Source organism: Mycteria americana, chromosome 8 (genome assembly GCF_035582795.1).
Source record: "Mycteria americana isolate JAX WOST 10 ecotype Jacksonville Zoo and Gardens chromosome 8, USCA_MyAme_1.0, whole genome shotgun sequence".
Classification (NCBI taxonomy): Eukaryota; Metazoa; Chordata; class Aves; order Ciconiiformes; family Ciconiidae; genus Mycteria; species Mycteria americana.
In genome coordinates, this window is record NC_134372.1 from 29,025,810 (window position 1) to 29,046,712 (window position 20,903).

Consider the following 20,903-nt stretch of genomic DNA (forward strand, 5'->3'; position numbering starts at 1 on the left):
GTTTCTTCAAGCTTTATTGTCCAAAGTACAAGTAATAAAATGAGCTAATTAGCTTGCATAATTGCATATTTAATATTTAACAAGGTGGCCTGGTGAAATACGTACTGTGACAATAATATGGAAAAAAAAATGAGGACTCTCTTGCACAAGACTGCTATTCCAAGAACATGAGTGCTAATGAAAGGATCATTTTGGGGGGAATAGCTGAAGCTGCAGATGTTTTGTCTAAGCAGAAAGTGCATATATTTTCTGTAACATTAATATTGAGACTTGCATGTGAGATCCAAATTGTAGCTATTTGAGGAGTCTGTGCAGAACTTCTGCCTTCTTTCTGTAATCAAGATACTTTGCTTAAACAGTTGCAGGCAGCAGCTCTATGTTGTGGGACTTCTGGGTATGCAACTTGTTTTATCTGTTCATTTTGGTATAAATATAGAAGGCAAAACCTATGGAAGGTGACAGAATTCTTAAGCTTGGCTTAATTTTTACAGTAAGGGTCATTAAACTTCTAATTTTCTATTGAAATACAGTGACTGAGGACAAAGTGTTGTCTGTCACATATTTCAAATACTTCTTAGGCCTGAAATCTAGGGAAGAAAGCAGCAGTGGAACACTGAATGGGGACTTTTATGACCTGATGAAGTATCTCTTGATGGCAGTTGAGGAGTAGCCAGCATTGTTTGACAAAACAGGTTGGAGGTGACAAGAAGCTTCTTTAGCTTCTTTTCAGCCAATGTATTCCTTTAAAAAAATAAAATAGATTAAAAAAAGGGAAAAGCTTACATTCTTTGGTAGAGGCACTATTGGACTCTTCTCTTTCCTTTTGGAAAACTAATACAAGCCTAAAGAATGCTTAAGAATAGGAAAACTAAGGCAGGAGGGCATCTAGACAAAAACCAGCCATAGTAGTGTATCTTTCTCGTGCTACTAAAGTGTGTTTGGGGATTTCTTTATAAAGCTGGCATGCTTCTCTGATTTTTTCCCTCCCTCTCCCTCCCTCTCCCTCCCTCTCCCTCCCTCTCCCTCCCTCTCCCTCCCTCTCCCTCCCTCTCCCTCCCTCTCCCTCCCTCTCCCTCCCTCTCCCTCCCTCTCCGTCCCTCTCCGTCCCTCTCCCTCCCTTGCAAACATTTTTACTTGGGTAGAGGGGCTGTGGGCAATCATCTCATATCCAGACGCCTCCAACTAGGGGAATCAGAGTACAGTACCCTTAATGTGATTGCACAGCCTGGTGGGTTTTCATCGCAGAAAACGATCAAGATTTTAGTCATAGCAAACCAGAAAGCCGTTGTTTCTAATCACTTCAAAAGGTCTTACAACAGACTGTTCATGAAACATACAGGCTGGTACTTTCTTGACAAAGCATTCGGAGAAGTAATACGAATCTTTTTTTAAGCTCTATTCTGATACCTGGAACTTGAGAATCAGACTTTTGAGGAAGTATAGCTCAAGTCAGCTATAGATTTTTTGAACTTCAAGAAAATGAATCAGTAGGTGGTTTATAAGGAACAAAAATAAATAGTGCATAAGGATTTAAATCCATTCCACTCTCCTGCAGATCATACACTGTTGGTTCTATCCTTTCCTGGTCTTGTGCTGGGAGAATTCTTGTTGCATTTTGGCTAACCAAAGCTGTATTTATATTATTCACTATCTTTATAACTGTGTTGATTTTTTTTCAGGATTTTGCTGTTTGAAGAACTTGGTATTAAACATATACCTGAAAGTGCTAATTACTCTGAAGAAAATTCACAGCCATTGCTAATGATGTTTCTCTACAGAAACTGATAGTTTTCTACAGAATAATTATGACACTATGAAATTTTATTTGGTGATGAAAGCTAAGTAGTTGTTATGGTATACAAAAGACAAAAAATTACTAACTTCAATTATTTTAAGGCTGGATGCAGTACTACTTTTTGAATAAATGTTCATGCAGTTTTTCCAGACTTGAATCCTGCTTAAGGGGGAAGGGTGAGGCTGTCAAAGTGCTCAACAATGTAACAAAAGCCAAAGGGCAGAAGAGGCAACTTTTCTTGCCCCCCTTCTACTCATGTCAGTTCCTGGATGGTTTTTACTAGTTGCTTGCCCATGTTGCCAAAATCAGGTACCTTCTAGTTGAGTATACTTGCATTACACATTTCAAATTTTCAGTTAAAAAATAGAGGTTTAATAGGCTATTTATTTGCATGCAGGTAGCATGGTGTGTAAATGTTATGTTTTAGATAAACCTCTCTGAACCCTCTGTTGGAGTTTCTAGTTATAGCTGCTTTTTGCCATGCTATTTTCTGAAAGCTTGAAAAGAAGTAATTTCCTAACCAATTTTGAAATTTCCATCTGGAAAATATATTCTGTCAACGTGGCAGAAAACAGTGTGTCCCTGTTAGTTAACTGGTTTTGTGAGCGTAAGCATTTGTCAGCTACATGCATGCATGCTACTTGCAGCAGCAAAACAGCAGCAGTCTCCTAGCAATATTTTGCTGCAAAAACATTATTCTTTTCAAATGTTGCAAGAAAAATTGGGTCTTTTTTCAATGCATGATGTTTCGGGAAAGTAGATGTAAAATCCAGCATCTTTCTCATGTAGAATCTAGTGGTAAAGATATATTGGTAAGACTCAGTAAAGTTTCACAGGGGAAAACCCTGGCATGTATTTGCCTTTCAGATTATCCTTATAATTCTCCTCATTGCATTTTTGTTGATTCTCAGTTCCAGCTATGTGGTTGGCTTTGTCTTTTTAAAGGCAAATGGAGTGAGTCTGGGCATGAGATGCATTTCATGTTGGGAGGTGTTGGACCTTTTTGTAATGATGCTGCAAAAACAAGAAGCCACCTACTTTTTGCTTTGTATTAGGAGTGTTTTGGTCAAGTGTAGTGTATGTTTCCTGCTCAGTCCAGCAGTTGCAATATTTTGGAACTGTGTCTGGAGACTTATTTGTTGTTAAATGATGAATATAATTTCTGTGCAGTAGCATTTTAGTATTTTTCTCTGTTAACTTCTAAGCATAAGTACTGACCAGTGATCTTAATCCAGGAATAAACGGTGTAGTCTCCACAGATCTTAATCACATTTGTTCTGACGTCCTTAATGCTTCCTATGTGTTCTTATAGACTTGGTTTTTAGTTAACTGAAATAGTAACCTGCATAATTTAATGAAACATTGATCTGCTTTCAAAAAGGAGTCATGATTACATAGTTGAGCTAACTATGCAGAAAAAAACCCAACAAACAACAACAACCAAAAAACCATAAAAATACCAGGTTTTCTAAAAGTGACTTGTAAATTCTGTCTCTCCAGTAAAGTGAGGAAGATTCTTCTGCTGTTCTTTTTTGAAGCTTTAGAAACCAAAACAAAAACCATCATTGTAGTATTTCAGTAATACAGAAAGCATGTTGAGAGAGGTTTTGTCACAGCTCTGATACTACTTACAAAGGCGTTTTTAATGTGAGTCCATACATGGATATTTTTACTACGTAGAATTGTAAAAATGGATTGTGTTCCATCTGAATCTTATCTAGATGGGCATTTTCCAAAACTTTAGTTTTATTTGTAATAAAAACAGGTGATTTATATAAGCATACTTAAAGTATTTTCTGAGATGGTTTTCCAGTTGTGAATCGGAGTGCATTCTTTCCTGAGGGAATACGCTAAGGGAATGCTATATCATTTGTTATCAAAACACCTTCTGCTATAATTAGAGAGCTAAAATAGATTTTTGTGTTGTTGGTGTTCTCAAGTGGCACTTAACAGCACAAGTTCTTTGAGGTTTGGTCCTGTCATCGTGTCCCGTTCCCCCCACCTTGGCTGTGAAATGCCTTAAGCTAATATTTCAAGCTGTATTTGAATCACCTTTGATATTAGCATGTGTATATATAGGCGTGTATAAATTCATAGGTGTCCGGGGGCGGGGCAGGGCAGGGCGGGAATGTATTTAAGAGTCTAAAACTTGCATTAAAAAAAATTGTATTCCTCTGACTCCTGGATCTGGCAGGTACAGTATTTTGATAAAGGTCAGACTAAACCAAAAACCTGTCTGAGAAATTAAATCATACTTGCAACTTTTCTAATACACTTTAAGCTTTAAATTTGTCTTAATAAGCTCCAGTACGCAGAAGCAGAATGAACAAGGGATATGTTGCTCTAAAGGGGGGAAAATACAGGGGTTTAAAATCTTTAATAGCAATTTTAACTGCTTATATACAACAACCCCCTGCAAATAATAGTTATATTATTTAGCCCTGTGCTCAGCTATTTTCACTTGTTGCTATTAAAATTCTAGTACAGGCTGTTAGCAATTCATGGGATATTTTGTATTTCAGCAAATTCTTTTCTTCAAGATATGTTGCTCTTCACAGTTGGTGAGTTTGTATTGCCACTGCTTTTTGTGATCTTAAAACATTGTAGTGTGAAAGACTGCATTTACAACTTTTATTTTCTTCTTTTTTTTTTTTTCTAAGCCTAACAGTCTAGATTGAGACTCTTAGCAAGGATATTGTTTTGTTAATATTTCTGGTTTTGCTTCAGGAGTCGACCTTTGTGATAGCTGATGAAATAGAGTAACCCTATTTCATTTTGAATGTAAAACTTTCTTTCCAGAAATTCTTCTTGTAGTCTGTAAAAACGAATGCCTGGGGGGTTGGTTTTTTGGTTTATATGTGTTTGTTTTTTGGGCGGGTGTTATAGCATTTGTAGGTAACATGGAGGAAAGAGGAAAACTAAAAAGTTGAAATGGGCGTTTTGCAAAGAATATTTCACGCACTACAATAGGCCTGGTCATTCCTGATCTTACCAGCTGCTTATCAAATTATTTACATAGTCTGAAGTTTCAAGTGAAATGTCTTTGTGCGATCACAAAAAGGAAGAGCTATAGTAACAGGTCACAGGCAGAGACATGATGGTGCTGGGCACTGTAGGGTCTGCTGTGCCCACCGTGGTGTCCCTGGGCAGCCCTGCTGCTCTGGCCAGCACTGTCCGGAAGCCTCATGTTGGCAGCCGCTCGTGAACCAGCAAGGGCCTGTTGTGGGTGGTGTGATACAGTTGTGACATAGGTGCCACCCTTGAGAAACTTAGAGCTGTATTCATCTTGAAAGCCACAGTTCGTTCATCCATGTACAACTGTTCAGGAAAGACTCTTGTTTTGTCAGGAAGTATCACTTCCTTTGCGTTTTTACAAAATAGTGTAAGGTTTAAATTTTAACAAAACTTCATTTTCATATAGTGGAAGCTGTTTCAAGATGTAGCTTTCAAAATAACTTAGAAAACATTTTCTTTTTGTGCTTAAAGGAAGAATAATGCTTTGAGGCATGAGACAGAAGGATTGGTCTAAATTTGTTGGATTTTTTAGCTCTTACGGTTTGTAATGATGTGTCTATTGTTCTAAGATTACAAACACTAAAAAGTCTATTTCACTCATAGTGACTTTCTAAATGGGATTCTTTTCATCTGTTTCTATTTGCTGTTTCAATCCCAGTTAAAACTGCATTACAGAGGTTTTGTTTCAGAACTGGGCTGACAAAGTCTGATAAGTACTGTAAACTCTGTCCATGACTTGGTTATTTTTCATTAGTTTCTTTTAAAATATGAGTGATCAGTATCTAAAAGTGTAGTCTTAAGCCTTGTATGGAGTTGTCAGCTTTTGCTGTAACTTCAGTTGTTGTTATACTAATGAAGATACTATTCTGTTTTGCTCCCCAAATAACTGAGGATTTTAGTGTCTAAATTCTGTTGCAAAGTTATAGAAAAACTTTTTTTTTTTTTTTGCCTTTCATAGATTACTTCCTCTCTCATGCTCTGCCCCCTTTTTGAAACCGAGGCTAGCAACTCTCCTCTGATTGATATGCAAGTGAGGGTCCTGGTATTTGGGGAGGGAGGAGTGACTCAACTTTACATTTCAAAACAGTCATGCCAAATCTGTATGGCATTTTATTTATGAAAATGTATATATACTCCTTTCAAATTTCTGTTAAAGAAAACAGATGAATACATAATTTCCTATTTTAACATTTTGAATAGGTAGTCTCCTTTTACTGGGCAGTGTATACAGACCATGTTAAGAGAAGCTGAAATGATGAGATTAGCCTTAACCGATAGAACATCTTTCTTACTTGGAGTAAATGTTTACGGCTGTTTCTTTCTTAGTGGTCAGTGTTTCATATATGAAGTCACTGGGGAGACTGCTGTTTAAATATTTAAAAGTGGGGTATGATTCAGGGGAAGGTGGGATCAAAACTGGGATGTACGTACTTGGCTCAACCAAGAGAGAGGCAGCTTGTGCGAGCAGTTATGAATGGGCAGATGTGTGTGTGGTGAGGCATATGGTGAGTCAGAACTGAGCCTCTTCTGAAAGAATGCGTTTTGCTCCAGTGTGCTGGGAAAATGAAAACAGAAGGGAGGGGACTGCACCACTTCACTGGGGACTGGTGTTTCCTGGGGGGGGTGAAGTTGGGCCCATTGGTGGCCGTGGCCGTTGTGAGCGTGCTGATTCATTAGTCAGTGGGTGGTGAGAACTGTGTGCAATCTCTGGGGGAGGAAATGGCTTGGTTGCTTTAGGGAGAAGGAACATTTTCTGTAACTGCAGGATGTGTGGATGGAGCATACAGATAGCATATCTATAGCACATCAGTTAAATACCCTGGTGTTGTGAGATAAGGATTTACTAGAGGACTAAAATAGGATGTGAAACTGAGGTTTTGCGTCTTGTGTTCAAGTAAAGTAGCTTTTTTTTGAAGTCATTGAGAATTGTACTTTGTCTGCTTCACTATATTCAAATCAAGTTTGTTTTTTAAAATAGGAACGAATGGTGTTTCAGGAGCCAAGTCCCTGCCTATTTTTAACAATAAAGCTAATGCCCAGTTAGTTGAAGTTGGAGGAGAGGGTTGCTCATTTAAATGCAGGTGAAAAGAAATAGCAGATTAGTTGAAAGAGTACAAAAAGGAAGGTGAGATACAGTATATATTGAAGGTGTGGCACAGAGGACTTTGTGATCAAGCCAGCTGGTAGGCCAAGAAAGCACAAACACAGCTCAACAACTTAGAGCCCAACGTATTCATACAGCACCTTCTCAAGTTTACATGTGTTTCTGGTGCTGTTCATCTTCCATCCAGATAATCTGCCAGGAGAGGAGAGAGTTTACTCTTGCTGGTTGTTCAGTCAGCAAGCAGAGTATTTGTTCTAACACTAAAAGCCTGTTTCCAGTGTAAAAGTAACATGCCTGCTTTTCTTGTTTAAAAAATTCTAACGCTACTTTGATTTGTAGTAAGAGTTTGAAATGGAAGATGTAGTTTGAGGTGAAATGAAACTTCTGTATAACAGCTGCCTCAACAAAAACTCAGCTGGTATAAGCTAGTAAAAATGGCAGATTTCAGTATGTGACAGTTTACCTTGGTCTCAAAATCAAACTAATTAGCTTTGGCTGTGCCAGTGTGTGGAAAATGAGGGTGCAGAATGAGGGAGAACTTCTCCTCCTTCAACATGTGTATAATAATGCTTAACTTAGTTACGCAACCATCTACTGTCAGAAAAGCCATACCTTGTTTGGTTTATAGGATGGACTGTACTCTGAAAGGCGGCAGCTGTATAATCTGTCTTCTCCTCTTGTATGTCTCTATAGTGGTGTTTCTCTATGTAGCATTAAATTCGTCCACTGAATATAAAATTGGTAATTGCCTGACTTCCAGCCCCTCCTTCTTCCTAGTGCTCTCTAGTGCTTTTCACCTAAGTGTCTGAGTTTTACAATACTGACTTCCAGATATTATTATGAAAAGCACCCGAAGGTGTGGGGAGGATTTACAAAATTATATAAATGCAGTTAATCTGGGGTTAGCAACAAAACCTTGAAAGAGTTATTCTAACAAAGACATCCTTTTATCTACTTTTAGTCAAATTGTATAGCTCAGTAATATTAAGAGGGGAAATTGGGGTCTTTATAGAAATAATGTGGCTTTTGACTTTGCTCTCTTACTGTGGCTGTCTTAAGGCAACTTTCAGAAGAGAGAATTCTGAAAGTTTTTAAAAGACAACTTTGTGCTGGATTTTGAGGTGCCATAACAGATAATGTGCTCACAGACAAGAGCAGTAATTTATTAATAAAATTCTGTTAAGTTCGGAAATTGAAAGGGAACTGGCATGGCTTTATCTGAAAAGAAGGAAATATGTGGTTAAACGGTTTTGGCTACAGTCTTAGGTGGTTTCCATTCTCCAGAAAGAGGAGAGGGGGAAAAGGAGTCTAAATTCCTTTCTCTAAAATAAAGGGAAAAGCACCAGTATGCTTTATTGTGTGTTTTAATGAGAGAAAAGTTCATGCATAAGTGCATGTGGTTTCAATATGAATTATACTAAATTTGAATGATTATATAGTAATTTCAAGACTCAAATATCTTGCTAAGGAATTCATCCTTTCAGAGGTGAAAAATGTTTATTATCTGAGTATTGAAGACCTACTGAATCCAGTTGTGTAAGGCTTTAAGGGCTCTGATTCAGGAGCAAGGGCAGAGTACTTTATCTCGAAAGGTCAGGCTGCATGCCAGTGGTTCACAAACTGCTTTGTCAGCAGCTCAGCTGTTGGTCACTGTGCTTGGGGCAGGTAGTAGGCATCAGGAATCACATCGGCTCTGTCAACTTGTTTGCCTTTTCCCCTTTGACTTCTGAAGACTCTCACAGAATTTCCAGCACTGCTCAGGCTTCCAGGTGATGCGTAAGGCATTGCATTTGAAGTACTGAGCCCTCAGCAGCTGCATCTGAGCTGCTGGCTGTTTGCACTGAGCTATGGAGTTTGCACGTAATGCACTGGCAGCTGCAGTGACCAAGGCAATTGAACAGCCACTGAAACAAGGCAGTTAGCAGCAGCATAATATGCCTAGTCAAAGAAACAAACAAAAAATACTCTTATTGTGGACAACTTGAAAAGCTAGATTTTTGTCATCTGTGGGAAGTCCTATGTAACTTTTGATTTCCCGGGCGTTTGTTATGGGCCAGAAAGATAGGGGAGGCCAGGTGAAATGTAAACCCTAAATGAAGATCAGTAAAATGCTTTTTTGCTTCCACAAAAAGAAACTAGCATTAGAGTGCAGACTGTTTTATCTTTACAGACCCGTAGATAGGTTATGCTGCCTTTTTTTTCCCTTTTGACTTACTCTGCATTCTTCTTAGAAGAGAATGACTTCTGATTCTAATAGCCTCTTTAACTGTCTTTCACTTCTAAACTAATTAAACGCATCTATTAAATTCACGGTGCGTACTTTGTTTATTTCTTGTGAGATGAATGAGTGAAGACTGTGCTGAAAGGGAGTAATGTTGTATTTCATATGTTTGAAATTATTAATCTTGAAATGAGGTCTGTGGGAGGTGGTTTCCTGGTAGTCCACATCTTACTCATGCTGGTTCTGACGCCTCTGCTCGCAAAGGCTGTTGGCTGGTGGATCTGCACCCTGCATAGTGTGCTGTCATCACGGAAGACATAGGTGTGATGACTTGCATAGCTAGTCTGTGAATACAAGGGCAGAAAACCAGTCTGTGCTCTTCTTAGTGGGAAGAGCCTGCAGTAGGAGAACTGATACAAAGAAGATATGCTTGAACTAACTTTTATTTCTTTGTTATTGAGCTACGGCATATTGTACTAATTAAAACTGCTAGAGTATATCACTTCATACTGAAGTGTGATAAGTTGCAAAAATCGAGCTCGGAGATGAAATGTGTATTTTCTTTGGTAAATAACACTACTTGTTTGTCAGTTGGTTTCATGTTATTTGTTCCCTTTCTTCCACTTATGGATTGCCTTTCATGTTGTTCAGTGCTTAATTTTGCCAGCACAGCCTTCGCATAAGGAAGGCTTACCTTCCTTCTGTACGTCCTGTATGTAACTCTTTCTTTCCTTTTTCTGCTTGAGTGACCTTAGCTGATGAGTGTGGAACTGAGCAGGTAGGCACAGTTGGGGTGCATTCAAATGCTCCCTAGCGCTAAACATTAATTATACTTTGAGGATTTGCCAGAGGATGAAGTTTAGAGCTATTAGAGGAGGTGCTGTGTAAAAATTCCCCTACCTAGCTGGGCCACTCCTGAACACCAAAAAGACTCAACAGGATTTTGAATGTTTAGGCAGTCTTTAAATCTGAAGTGAGTGCTGGCCTGTATGCATGGTTTGCCTCTCTGGCAATTCAGCATAGACAAACTTCTGTTTCATGAGGGGTTTGACTTGCCAAGTAGGCTGAAATAACTACTGGAGGTTGATTTTTTTTTTTTTTCCCCCTTCTTTTTTTTCCTTAGCAATTTAGATAATTTTGCCTTTTTTTTTTTTTTTTTTTTTTTAAGGCTGATGTCATTAAATATAGGGTGTCAAACTCATTTAGTGTTGTATTTGCTTCTTTTTAAATTTCCTGTGTGGAGATTAATCTCTGATCTTTAGAAGGGGAAATACTTCTGCTTTAAATCACTGTGTCATCTACCATTATCTAGATGTAGGGCCTTAAGCTCATGCATTATTCCTTGCTGCAGCTCAAGGCACTGTGCACATTGATGCTGTAGATGGGTTTTGATCATCTGGTCTTGCTTCTTTTGAAAAGCCTTTCACAAATGCTAGAATAGACACAGGAAGACTTCTTATTTTTAGCATGGTATATATATAGTGTATTTTACTAAACTCTGACTAGTTTGTGAATTTGAGGAGGACTGAAACTGGTGCTTGTTCTTTGTTGAAAGAGCTCATGTATTGGGGTAAAATACAGTGCTTCTTGGGAGTAGGAAAGCACATGTTCATTTAACCATTTAAACATGCTGTAAAGGATCTTCCCTGTCTGGCAGCATGCCACTTTCTTTGTGACACAAAGGTAAGCTGACAAGAAAAACAGTTACTTTAACTGAAAGCAGTAACAGAGTTCTAACCAAATCCTGGTGCACGCCAGTTTATAAAATGAGAACACAGCTTAAATTTATTCCATCCAGTACAGTAGGCAAAAGTTACAGCACTCACTTGATTAAAACGAGTTCTTGGAAAGGAGGCAGGAGAAGCTGTTAACTGGAGTCTCATGTTACTAGCTGGTTTGGATGTTCTTCTAAGAATACATATGGAAGCTTCCCGCATTGGTATTTTCGTTGTGCAGACATGTGTGTAAATGCTTTCAAATTCATAGCGTGTGTTTTTGCTTTTATTTCAGGTGTATTTGAAGGCACCTATGATTCTCAATGGTGTCTGTGTAATCTGGAAAGGCTGGATAGATCTACAGAGACTGGATGGTATGGGCTGCCTGGAATTTGATGAAGAGAGAGCGCAGGTAAGACAGTCTGCTCATGGCTGCTGTGCCTTAGACATTTGTTTGTCCTTCTGGAAGGAAACCCGCAGTCAGGTAGCGATCACACATTATAATTTGCTTGTTTTCTGTCTTCACTTGAGTACAAATTCCAAAGAAAATTTACAATATAGAAGTTCAGAAATATGTGGTTGTAGCTAAACTAGTGTTTTATATTAGATGAAAATATTAGGGGCAGGAATCATCTGTAGTTTACAACTTTGTTGGTGACTTAGCACGATTACTATGCTACAGAGTAGTAAATCTTAAAGTATTTGAAAAGCTATATCTGTAACGTGAAACAATTTAACTGGCAAGTCTATTCTAGGTGTTTATTTTAAGGTGGTTTTTGTAAGTGGCTTTTTGTTTTATTACATATGGGGGGTGTGAATAGGGTTTTTCCATTTGTTCTCTTAACAGTGGTAGACTCTGCTCTGTTAAGGTATGGCAGCTTTTGAGAAACCTATTTCCTATCTACCTACTTCCTACCACCAGAGTGACTGTCTAGCAGCTGAATCTTTGGACATGCACAAGAACAGAGTAAACACAGACGAAATTACTTTTTAAGTGCATATCGCGTATCTAAGTTTCACTTACACAGCTGTAGGGTTCCTTAATCTAGTCAGACTCGAGACAGACCTTTGCTTTTGAGATGTAGCTTGGTAACAAAGATACTTAACTGATACTAAAATCACCAGGTTTGTGTGGGCTTCCATGCAGGTCACCTGTCTCTGCAGGGGACAGTAAATTGGATGTAGTAACATCAGTTACCAGAGTTATGACTTACAATCTATATTTTATGGTGAACTCGCCCGTTCATTTCTGTAGTTTGATCATTTAGAAATGTTAGAAATGTATGAAGGCATGGTCCAAAGTGCTTCTGAATACAAGGGTTTGTTAAGCAGGCAGAGAAAAGAAGGATGAGCAATTTCCTGCAGCCTTCCCCCCCCCCCCCCCCCCCCCCCAAGTTCTGTATTGGTACGCCAGCAAATGATTCTTAATAATTTACTCTGTACCTGTATATAGCTATTTTCTCCTAACTTCTCTCTGAAGACTTCTTCTTTCACCCAAGACCGTCATGACTTCCCCTAACTTTTCTGGAAATTTGAGTAATTGCTTTGAACCATTGTTCAGTGTCTCTTAAATAGTAACTGTCTTTTTAATCCATAAAATTGGAGCTTTCTTTATCTCTTTCCTTTTGTTTCCTTAAACTCAGGGACCCAAAACAACTCACTCATCTTAATAATTTAACTGATTTATGCGACACTAGTGATTCCCTTTGTCTTTCTTTGTTACACCTCCTGTATTTTATACATATGGGTGATTTTTGCAAAAACTTGTTATTCACACAACTGTTTGCTTTTCCAAATTAGCTTTACTTTCACTTTGTGTCCCCCAGGGGGACAAAGTGCTCTGGGGGATTGCTTCTGGCGGTTGTGCACTGGAACTGAGTTAAATGCATTTTCTATTTCCACTGTGTTCCTCGTTCTCAGCCCTCACTTCCTTGCAGTTTCCTGTTTAGTCCTTCTACAGCCACAATTGGTCGCTACTTCACAGGTAGGAACCCTTTGATTCCACCTGAATCAAAGAGCACGCCTCTATTCCAGGCATGCAGAACTGGAGGGCATATTGATTAATTAGTTTCTTTTCAAGAGCTGGAAGTATTCAAATCAAATTTTATATGGCGGTTTGTATAGTTATAAGCTTTGTAGTGCCTTGCTTCTCCCTAACTTAAGAAACCAATTTGCACATTAATCAGATGGTGTTACTGTGACTGTGTTCTGGTTAAATAGAAATACTTTGTATCAAAACAGTGTCTTGGAAATAGTCACAGCCCTGCATGCTGTCTTCAGGATGCCTAGAAAGAGAGGGTATGCTATTCTGAGAATTGTCCTGCCACCTTTTGTTAATCTGCCAGAAAAGCCACAGAACCAAGCTTTTACTTGAATGCTACTGTTTGCTGTGGCATTCACTTCTTCCAAAGCGGTGTGTTGGCATTTCAGCTAGCTAAGTTCCTGTTGCAGCAGTGTGTTCTTTGGAAAGAGAGTAACTGCTATACACTCCATTGACTAGAAGGCCTTTAGACTATAATGGCTTTCAAAGCAAGGTCAAATGTAGACCCTTGAGGATTGTGCAAGATAAATCCCAAGATTCTTGATCTATGACAATTAAGTTTGATACAGAACGCTAAGTCATATGACTTCTGAACTGAGAGGAGACTGATTTGAACGTGCACTGAGAAGGAGATAGTGTCACTCTTTTCCAAAATTAGATAGTTCCTGAAAAAAGTGGGCACCCTTCCAAAAAGAAGGGTGGTCAGGTGACCTGTGGGTTTAATTTTTCTCTTTTTAATTTCCCGATAAATATTTTTGCATGCTCTTGGATTGTTTTAGTTTCCTGATGTGTACATGCTGTCTTAACTACACTTAAGAATTCCTTTTTGCTGTCTTCAGAAAGTGTTTGTGCACTGACCATGTGATTTATTCTTTTTGTGTGTGTGTGAGTGAGGGAATGTATGCACACTCTCGGGTGTCGGTGCTTTCTTGAGTTTTGAGTACAGGGTGCTGAGCTGGAGGTATTGCACAGTGTGGATCTACAGAGATATGTTTGCATTCAATTACAGGTGTGTAATTTGGTTTCAGTTTGTGCTTCTCAGCAATTACGAGGAGGTCATTGGTCATCTTACTTGCTACAGTAGTAGCAGTACTGAAGCGTTACTGGTGTTGTAAGGCACTATACAGACACAGAGAAGTAGCTGCACCCTTGATGTTGCATTGTGCTTTTTATGTATGTATTTGCCAGTATTGTAAACATTTGGGCGATCTTTTACATTCTTCAGTTTCCTTTTTCCTGTATCTGTCATTTTGCTTCCTATTTTAAAACTGTTTTAATATTGCTAGTGACAACTGACCTAACTGCTGACTCTGATCCCAAAATAATACTGATGTCAGAACGGGTTTAAGTGCCTCGTACTGTGCAGTGTAGTGTCTGTGGTACCTACTGTCTTTTGTAGTAAGAGGTCCTGTTTGCATTCTCACGCACCCATACACACCCTTTACTCCCATTTTCTGGAAGGCTTGCCTTATATAAATGTAATGCTCTTGCATTTTCCTGTCTCTTACCACTTCTTACTAACTAATACTGGTATTGGATAAAATTTTTCTTTGCTGCCACACTTTGGAAATTATACTGTCCTTCACCAGGTCAAAAAATATTTTAGGAAGAAAAACCACATGCATAACAATAAAGTACTTTAATTGTAACTTTTAAGCTAGTGTTCTTTCTATTTAGTTCACAGCCTATTAACATCTTACTACTAAGCAGTCTTACTTTTTGTTACTGAAGGCCTTGATTCACCTGCTTGTTCACCTACAGTGACTAACCTAGTTAGTCCACCTACAGTAGACTAGCACACACAAAGCTCTACATACGTACTTAAATGTCTTCCCCATTTGGGACTGAAATTTCCCTGGATTTGATATTTATCTTGAGTGTCATCAAAAGACTGTTTCTGTCTTCAGTACTTTTGTATCTCGTCTGTAATAGAGCATTCTTGCTATGTAGATTCGATGGTTATAAATGGTTGTTCTCACAAAGTCTTTTCCTACCAGGCTGTTGAGGGGGGCGTATGTGTATGAGTGGGGGTGTGTTTAAGCTTCTCTTTTTTTGTTTTGTTTTGTTTTTCTGGGTTGGGGAATTGTTTTGTTCTGTTCTCATGTTGATATGGCTCATGCTTTGCTTATTCTTGTTTTTCTTAGTAGCTTAATACCAGGAGCATTTTTGTTGATTCAAACTAAGATGGATAAATGATTGTGTTTCAAACAGCCAAATTCGCTAGGCTATAATTAGTAGATTTGCAGCGGGTCATTTGGAAAAAATGACCAAAAAATGACATTTGGAAAAAAAGGTTTAAATTCCTGTTGTACAAGATCCTGATTAACGTTTGTTAATTTCTGTTATAACACATCACCTAGAGTAGGGTTTTTTTGTTTTGTTTTACTTAAAGTGTTCTGATGCTTCCCCCTTTCTCAGACATTAGTAAACCAGTGTTTCAGCTGTCAACATGTGTTCATTCTGGATGTCAACATACTGATTCTTTTCCTATGAATTCCTAATTTAGTTTCTTTTGGTTATGACCATTTCTTTAAAATATTCTGGCTGAGGCTATATGTTAGCCATTTATTTCATGACCACTTTAAATGATGATAAAATGCAAAAATCTTTTAAAAAAAAAAAAATTACTTCCATTCCAGTCTGTTTTTTTAAAAAAAAAAAAAAGAGGGTAATAAAGACATGCATAGCTTTTGTAAATTAGAAATAAGGCAGCTTTTCTGTAGTCATCTGGGAGTCAAGCTTATCTATTTTATCTCTATCCTTCTGCATTATTAAGAACAAACTTACTTTCTACTGTCTGACCTTGGTTGCTATGCATTGCATGAACATTAAGATGACTATAAAGGCCAAATTCTACCTTTAAAAATAGTAGGTAGTGTTAAAATGTTATCTTACTGGCAGCTTTAAACATTGCCTTTCAGCATAGCTTTCTGGGGACCTGGTTGTGCAGAGTTATTGATTGACAGATGTTTGTATTTAACTGTGTTAGGCCACCAGGGGCACTCATTCACATCATTTCACAAAGTAGCTTCAGGGTGCACGATTGTGCCGATGGCAAAAAGAGCAATTTAACATTCCCTCAGACTAGAGATGCTTTATCTTAAATTAAAAAATTTATGCACTTAATCCCTTGATATATTAAAATTTAGTTGGGTTCTCAACATGTTTTTGTCCTCTAACAGTCAAGGTTAGGATTTTTTTTTTTTTTAAATCTATTGACTTGAAAATAACACTTGTGTGTATGTAGGAATCATAAGCAGAGTTAGCAGTAATTATAGCTGAGGCATTAGGAGGGGGAAGAAGCAATACAGTTTATCCCTTACTGTTTTGTGGAACCTCTTTAGACTTGACTCCTCCATTCTGAACGTTTTAAGAGTCTGAAGGGAACAGAGCCATCTATTTTCACTCTGAGCAAAATACGTGCTAAAAGGTCTCTTTAAGAGAAGCAATTTGTAACCCAATTAATAATGGCTTACATATTAATAACACTTTATTTAAAACCTTTTCTAACAGAAAATATGATTCAAATGATTTTTTTGAGTGTTAATTTAATAAATCTATTCCTGTGCATAAGCCACTGTTGGGGGAAAAAAAAAATGGGGCTGTTGAAAACCTGCAGGTTTCTTCTGCATTGTATGTGAATGTGTACAAATTAGTGGAGGAATAACTTCTGCTTTGCACTTTATGCATCTAAGTTTAAATAATTTAAATGATACAAAAGGATTACGAATGTTCATCCTGATGCATCGTCAGCAGCTTTTGATAAAATGAAGGATTTATTTGGTTTGTAACTTAGATAATACTTTTTTAAATGACAGAGAATTAAATTACCATTATTTATATAATGATGCTAGTGAACTCTATCTAGATATACCTGTGAATACTGTCTTCAAAATGACTTTTATAAGGAGAGTAAAATGTATTGCCTATCTCATAACTTTTGAGAATTCCTAGCTTTTAAAAAAACAGCCCCTTTTTAAACTACTTTTGAAAAGCAGTTCTCCTTTGAAAATGTATTTTAGTAGTAGCTGTGTTGCAGCTTTGGTTATCTCTACTGCATTGATGAAGGTGAGTATTATTTCATTAACCTATATTGGCATTTGCTGGAACTCATCTGTGTTCTAGCATATCCTGTAGGACATACTTGTCTTTGCTGCCAAGTGATCCTTAATATTCAAAAGAAATGTGATCTGGTAGAAACAAGGGTAGCCTCTTGTGTCACTCTGTGTCATCTGGTTTGGTAGCAGGAGGATGCATTGGCACAACAAGCCTTTGAAGAAGCTCGGCGAAGAACTCGTGAATTCGAGGATAGAGACAGGTCTCATCGGGAGGAAATGGAGGTGAGGGTTTCACAGCTGCTGTCAGTAACTGGTTAGTACTTTCCCAAAACTTTAGATTGTTTCTGTTTATTTGTCTGTTTGTGCGATGTGTATTTTCTGTTTGCTGGTTGATGTTGTCATATAAAAATTGCAGAATGCATTGTTTTTAATTCTTGTAAAATGAATTTCAAGTTTTTGAAGTTTCAATAAGAATTCTCTGATTCTATTCTTTTTTCCTTTCTGTAGATGGCCTTTTCTGTGGGTACTTAAGCTGTAAGGATACATTGGTTCACAGAGCTGCCATATCTCTCAAAGTGTACTTTAATAGCAGAGAGAGGGATCTTTTGCCCCATGCATTTCTCATGAACACAGGAAAGGCTTCAGGAGCTGCGGGTACATAATTTTGTAGCTTGCTATCCCATGTTGTGGGAAACATTACCAGTGAATTTAATTGGATGCCACAGTCTGCTTTCTTGCACAGGTTAGTTTTATTTTCCTCTCACCTTTTTCTTACTGGTGAGGAGTCTTACTCCTCTATTTCACTGGTGTAGTTCCCCCTATCTTGTTCTTTGCTTCTTTAGGGCCCCACAGTCTTGAATCTTGTTCTTTCTTGATGAGAGCAGAAATTACTGGGATCAAGAAAAGAGGGGGCAGAAAAGGGAATGGAAACCAGCTGCTCTGAGATGTCAGAAAGGCAAGAGCTGCAAGAGGATGAGTAATACATAAGGAAAGTTGGCAAGTTAAGGCAGGCTGTAGGTCAGGCAGAGAATAGGGAGAAAACAGAAACACTCTGAATTTCTTTACCTTACTGTTTCCTACTTCCTGCTTCATCAGTACAACCTGACTACTATTCTTCTGGCATCCTTACTGATAATTTATTAGACAGATTTTCTTCCCTTCCAAGTACAAATGGAAGGCACTGAGCATGAGAATGAGAGGGAAAAGGCAGATGCAGAGAATAGTATCTCTCACTTTGAAGGGATGGCTGGTGTGTGTCTCCTTGCAAACACTGATGTAGCCAGGTCAGATGTCAGCTGTAGCAAAGGCAAAATCCTTGCCTTGGAAGCCTCACTACCACTGGATCCTTGGAGCAACAGCTACATTACCTGAATCATTCTGTCTCTGTCACAGCATAGCTGGAACCTGCTTGTAAGTTCAGTTCAAAAGGAAGGCAGAATTAACTTAAAGCTGTTCGTGAAGATCTGTGGTAGCCTGCCTTAATTTTAACAACACAGTAGGAACTTTAAGCCCTGCCTTATGTCCTTGACCTCAATTTACTTCAAGCTTTTCTTGATTTGTTTTCCTTTGCTGTGCCCTTCTTCCCCACTCCTGTTACTACAGAGAAGCTGTGTGCTTATTGAATGCTGAAGGTTAAAAAAGAATGAGCCTTCCTGAAATAACTTCTGGAGTTTTGTGAAACTTATTCTTTCCTCCAAGTGCAGAAAACACTTATTTGCAGCTAGGGTGCACAAAAACTCTTTCAATTAACAGTGAGATTGAGGTAATATCAAGCATCTGGGGCTTCATGACAGACATCAAAACTTGTGACAGAGACACAAAAAGCAACGTCCCTGGCCAGCTGCAGGAGCTGGATTCAATAACTTCTGAAAAGACTCCTGCTTTTAATAAGGCAGCAGGCAGTTGTTATTAAATGATATCCTTATTAGCTGCTAGTACCCATTTTCTCTTAAAACAACAATAGTCATTGTCCCAGCTCTAAAGCACTGGCATAGATCACCTACAGAAAGGAAGAAAAGGAAAAATTACTGACTTGAAACATGTTTAAGCAGAATGAAAAACATTGTCAAAGGTACTTCAAACTTACATAAAATACAGTTTTTTTAATAATTGCAATACATTTTATTATGCATACTTTATCTTTTATTTTACTGTTCATGTTTAATAGGTGTAACCAAGAGATCTTTGCCTCAATTACTTGTAGCTCTATAATTGGATTTTACATTTCGGTTTTCATTTGTGTGTTATGTGACCAGGATGTCTTTCCCCGATCTGGAATGTTGCAGATGAGCTTTTGCACTCTGGATCTTAGGACTGCATAAAAATCAGGATCTTTTGGGGTGGGGCAGGGAAGAGAGTGGAGATAGACTTACAATGCATTCCTAAGGAGGAATCAGGTTTCCAAACCATTCATTGTTTTCCTGACTTTCACTTCAGTTATATTCTAATGCAGCATTCAGGCAGAATCAAATGGACTTTAATCAGTAAGCACTTACATAAGGTGCTCATGGTTGTTGTATAGAGTTCTCAATAGAAAGTAATGCATAAATGTGCATTCCCACGTTTGTTGTATTTATGGCCTGTGGTGTATTTTCCAGTGATCATGTGCTTGGTCAGCTTGGAAATACAGTTTGTCAGTTGTACCCTTCTGATGATTGTATTGCTGACAGCTATAAAACTGTTAGTCCAAACTGTATTGTGTACTGTTTGTGTAATTTCAATAGGTCAAATAGTATCTTCAGTTGCGCTACAAAGATTGTTCTTGAAGGTTTTTTAGGGCAGCTAGAAGAGGTGGGTTCTAAGTGTGCTGAGTGAATTTTTATGTATGTTAACACTACATACAGATTAGGATCCCCTCAGCATAATCTTTTTAATATGGTATCTATACACCTTTCATCATTACTAAAACTTAAAAATGTTTCTTTCCTGCTAAGCTTGGCATGGACAGTAAACCTCGGAATTGCCAGACCTGGAACAGAATCTCATCAGTGTTAATGATTGTTTTAGAAATTGCAACACTGTATAAAATCAGGATATTTCAGACAGTAGAATTACAGCTGAAATGCCTTTAATAGAGACCAGATTCTGCTTCAGTGGGGGAGGGAAAGGGAATCCTGCAATATTCCACCCACTCCTACCCAAAACAGAGGCGCCAGCTCTTTGGAAACATTTATCCATCCAAAGCCTGGCAGCATATGAAAATGATCAGATTCAGTTCTTTATTTATACAGCTTTCTGTGTAGAAAAGATTCCCTATCCTAAGTCTCTCTGTAGACTTTTAAAACAAAGTGATATATCCTTGCCTAGGAGTGATCAGTCAAGGCTGTTGAAAACAGTTAAAATGGCTTGTATGTGGCAGTTGGATATTAGAATGGTGATACTTTGAAAGGGGGGAAAAATGGCAAGGGCAGTAACAATTTAGGAATAATCGCTATACTAATTTTCATTTTTAAGTGTTCTAAAAAAAAAAAAAAAAAAAACCCAAAATAAAATAAAAAACCTCAAAGTGCTGTCAGGTTTGTTTGCCTTCCTTTCATCACATAGTATCCTTTCCATTGATGACTTCATTAGCACAACAGATCTTTATATTAATGAACATATTCTTTGCATCTGAGGGCAGAATCAGTAGTAGTTGGTAGCTTGTGCTTGAATTTCCAGAAGTGATCATATTTGTGTGCAATTACAGCAGTCCTCTAATGTAAATAGGGTGTGAGTGGAATTAGGAATTTTCATTGAAGTTTTTAAGTGCCTCTCAGTTGAACTGCTTTCTGTTATATTTTTAACATAGTTTCAGTTTTGAATACAAGACGCTTTGGGGTTTTTCTGTCAACTTGTGTAGCTTGGTCATGTCAGATACCACAAATCCTGCCTCACTGTTCGGGATTCTTTTGTTTCAAAGATGCTTTTGAAGTCAGTGAGTGTTTTTAATTAATACCTTCAAAATTAATAATGTAT

At 38.0% G+C, this 20,903-nt stretch overlaps 1 protein-coding gene across 6 annotated transcripts in view; it reads left to right on the forward strand.

Moving 5' to 3' along the window:
- Positions 1 to 20,903, forward strand: part of CBFB (core-binding factor subunit beta) — a 44,169-nt gene that overhangs the window by 12,172 nt on the left and 11,094 nt on the right. For 2 of the 6 annotated variants that reach the window (XM_075510512.1, XM_075510514.1), the window contains 2 exons: positions 11,146 to 11,262; positions 17,136 to 17,262. In XM_075510512.1, coding sequence (XP_075366627.1) covers positions 11,146 to 11,262; positions 17,136 to 17,262 — 244 coding nt within the window. The remainder of the gene's footprint in view (positions 1 to 11,145; positions 11,263 to 17,135; positions 17,263 to 20,903) is intronic. The other 4 variants (XM_075510511.1, XM_075510513.1, XM_075510515.1 and 1 more) reach the window with 2 other exon arrangements.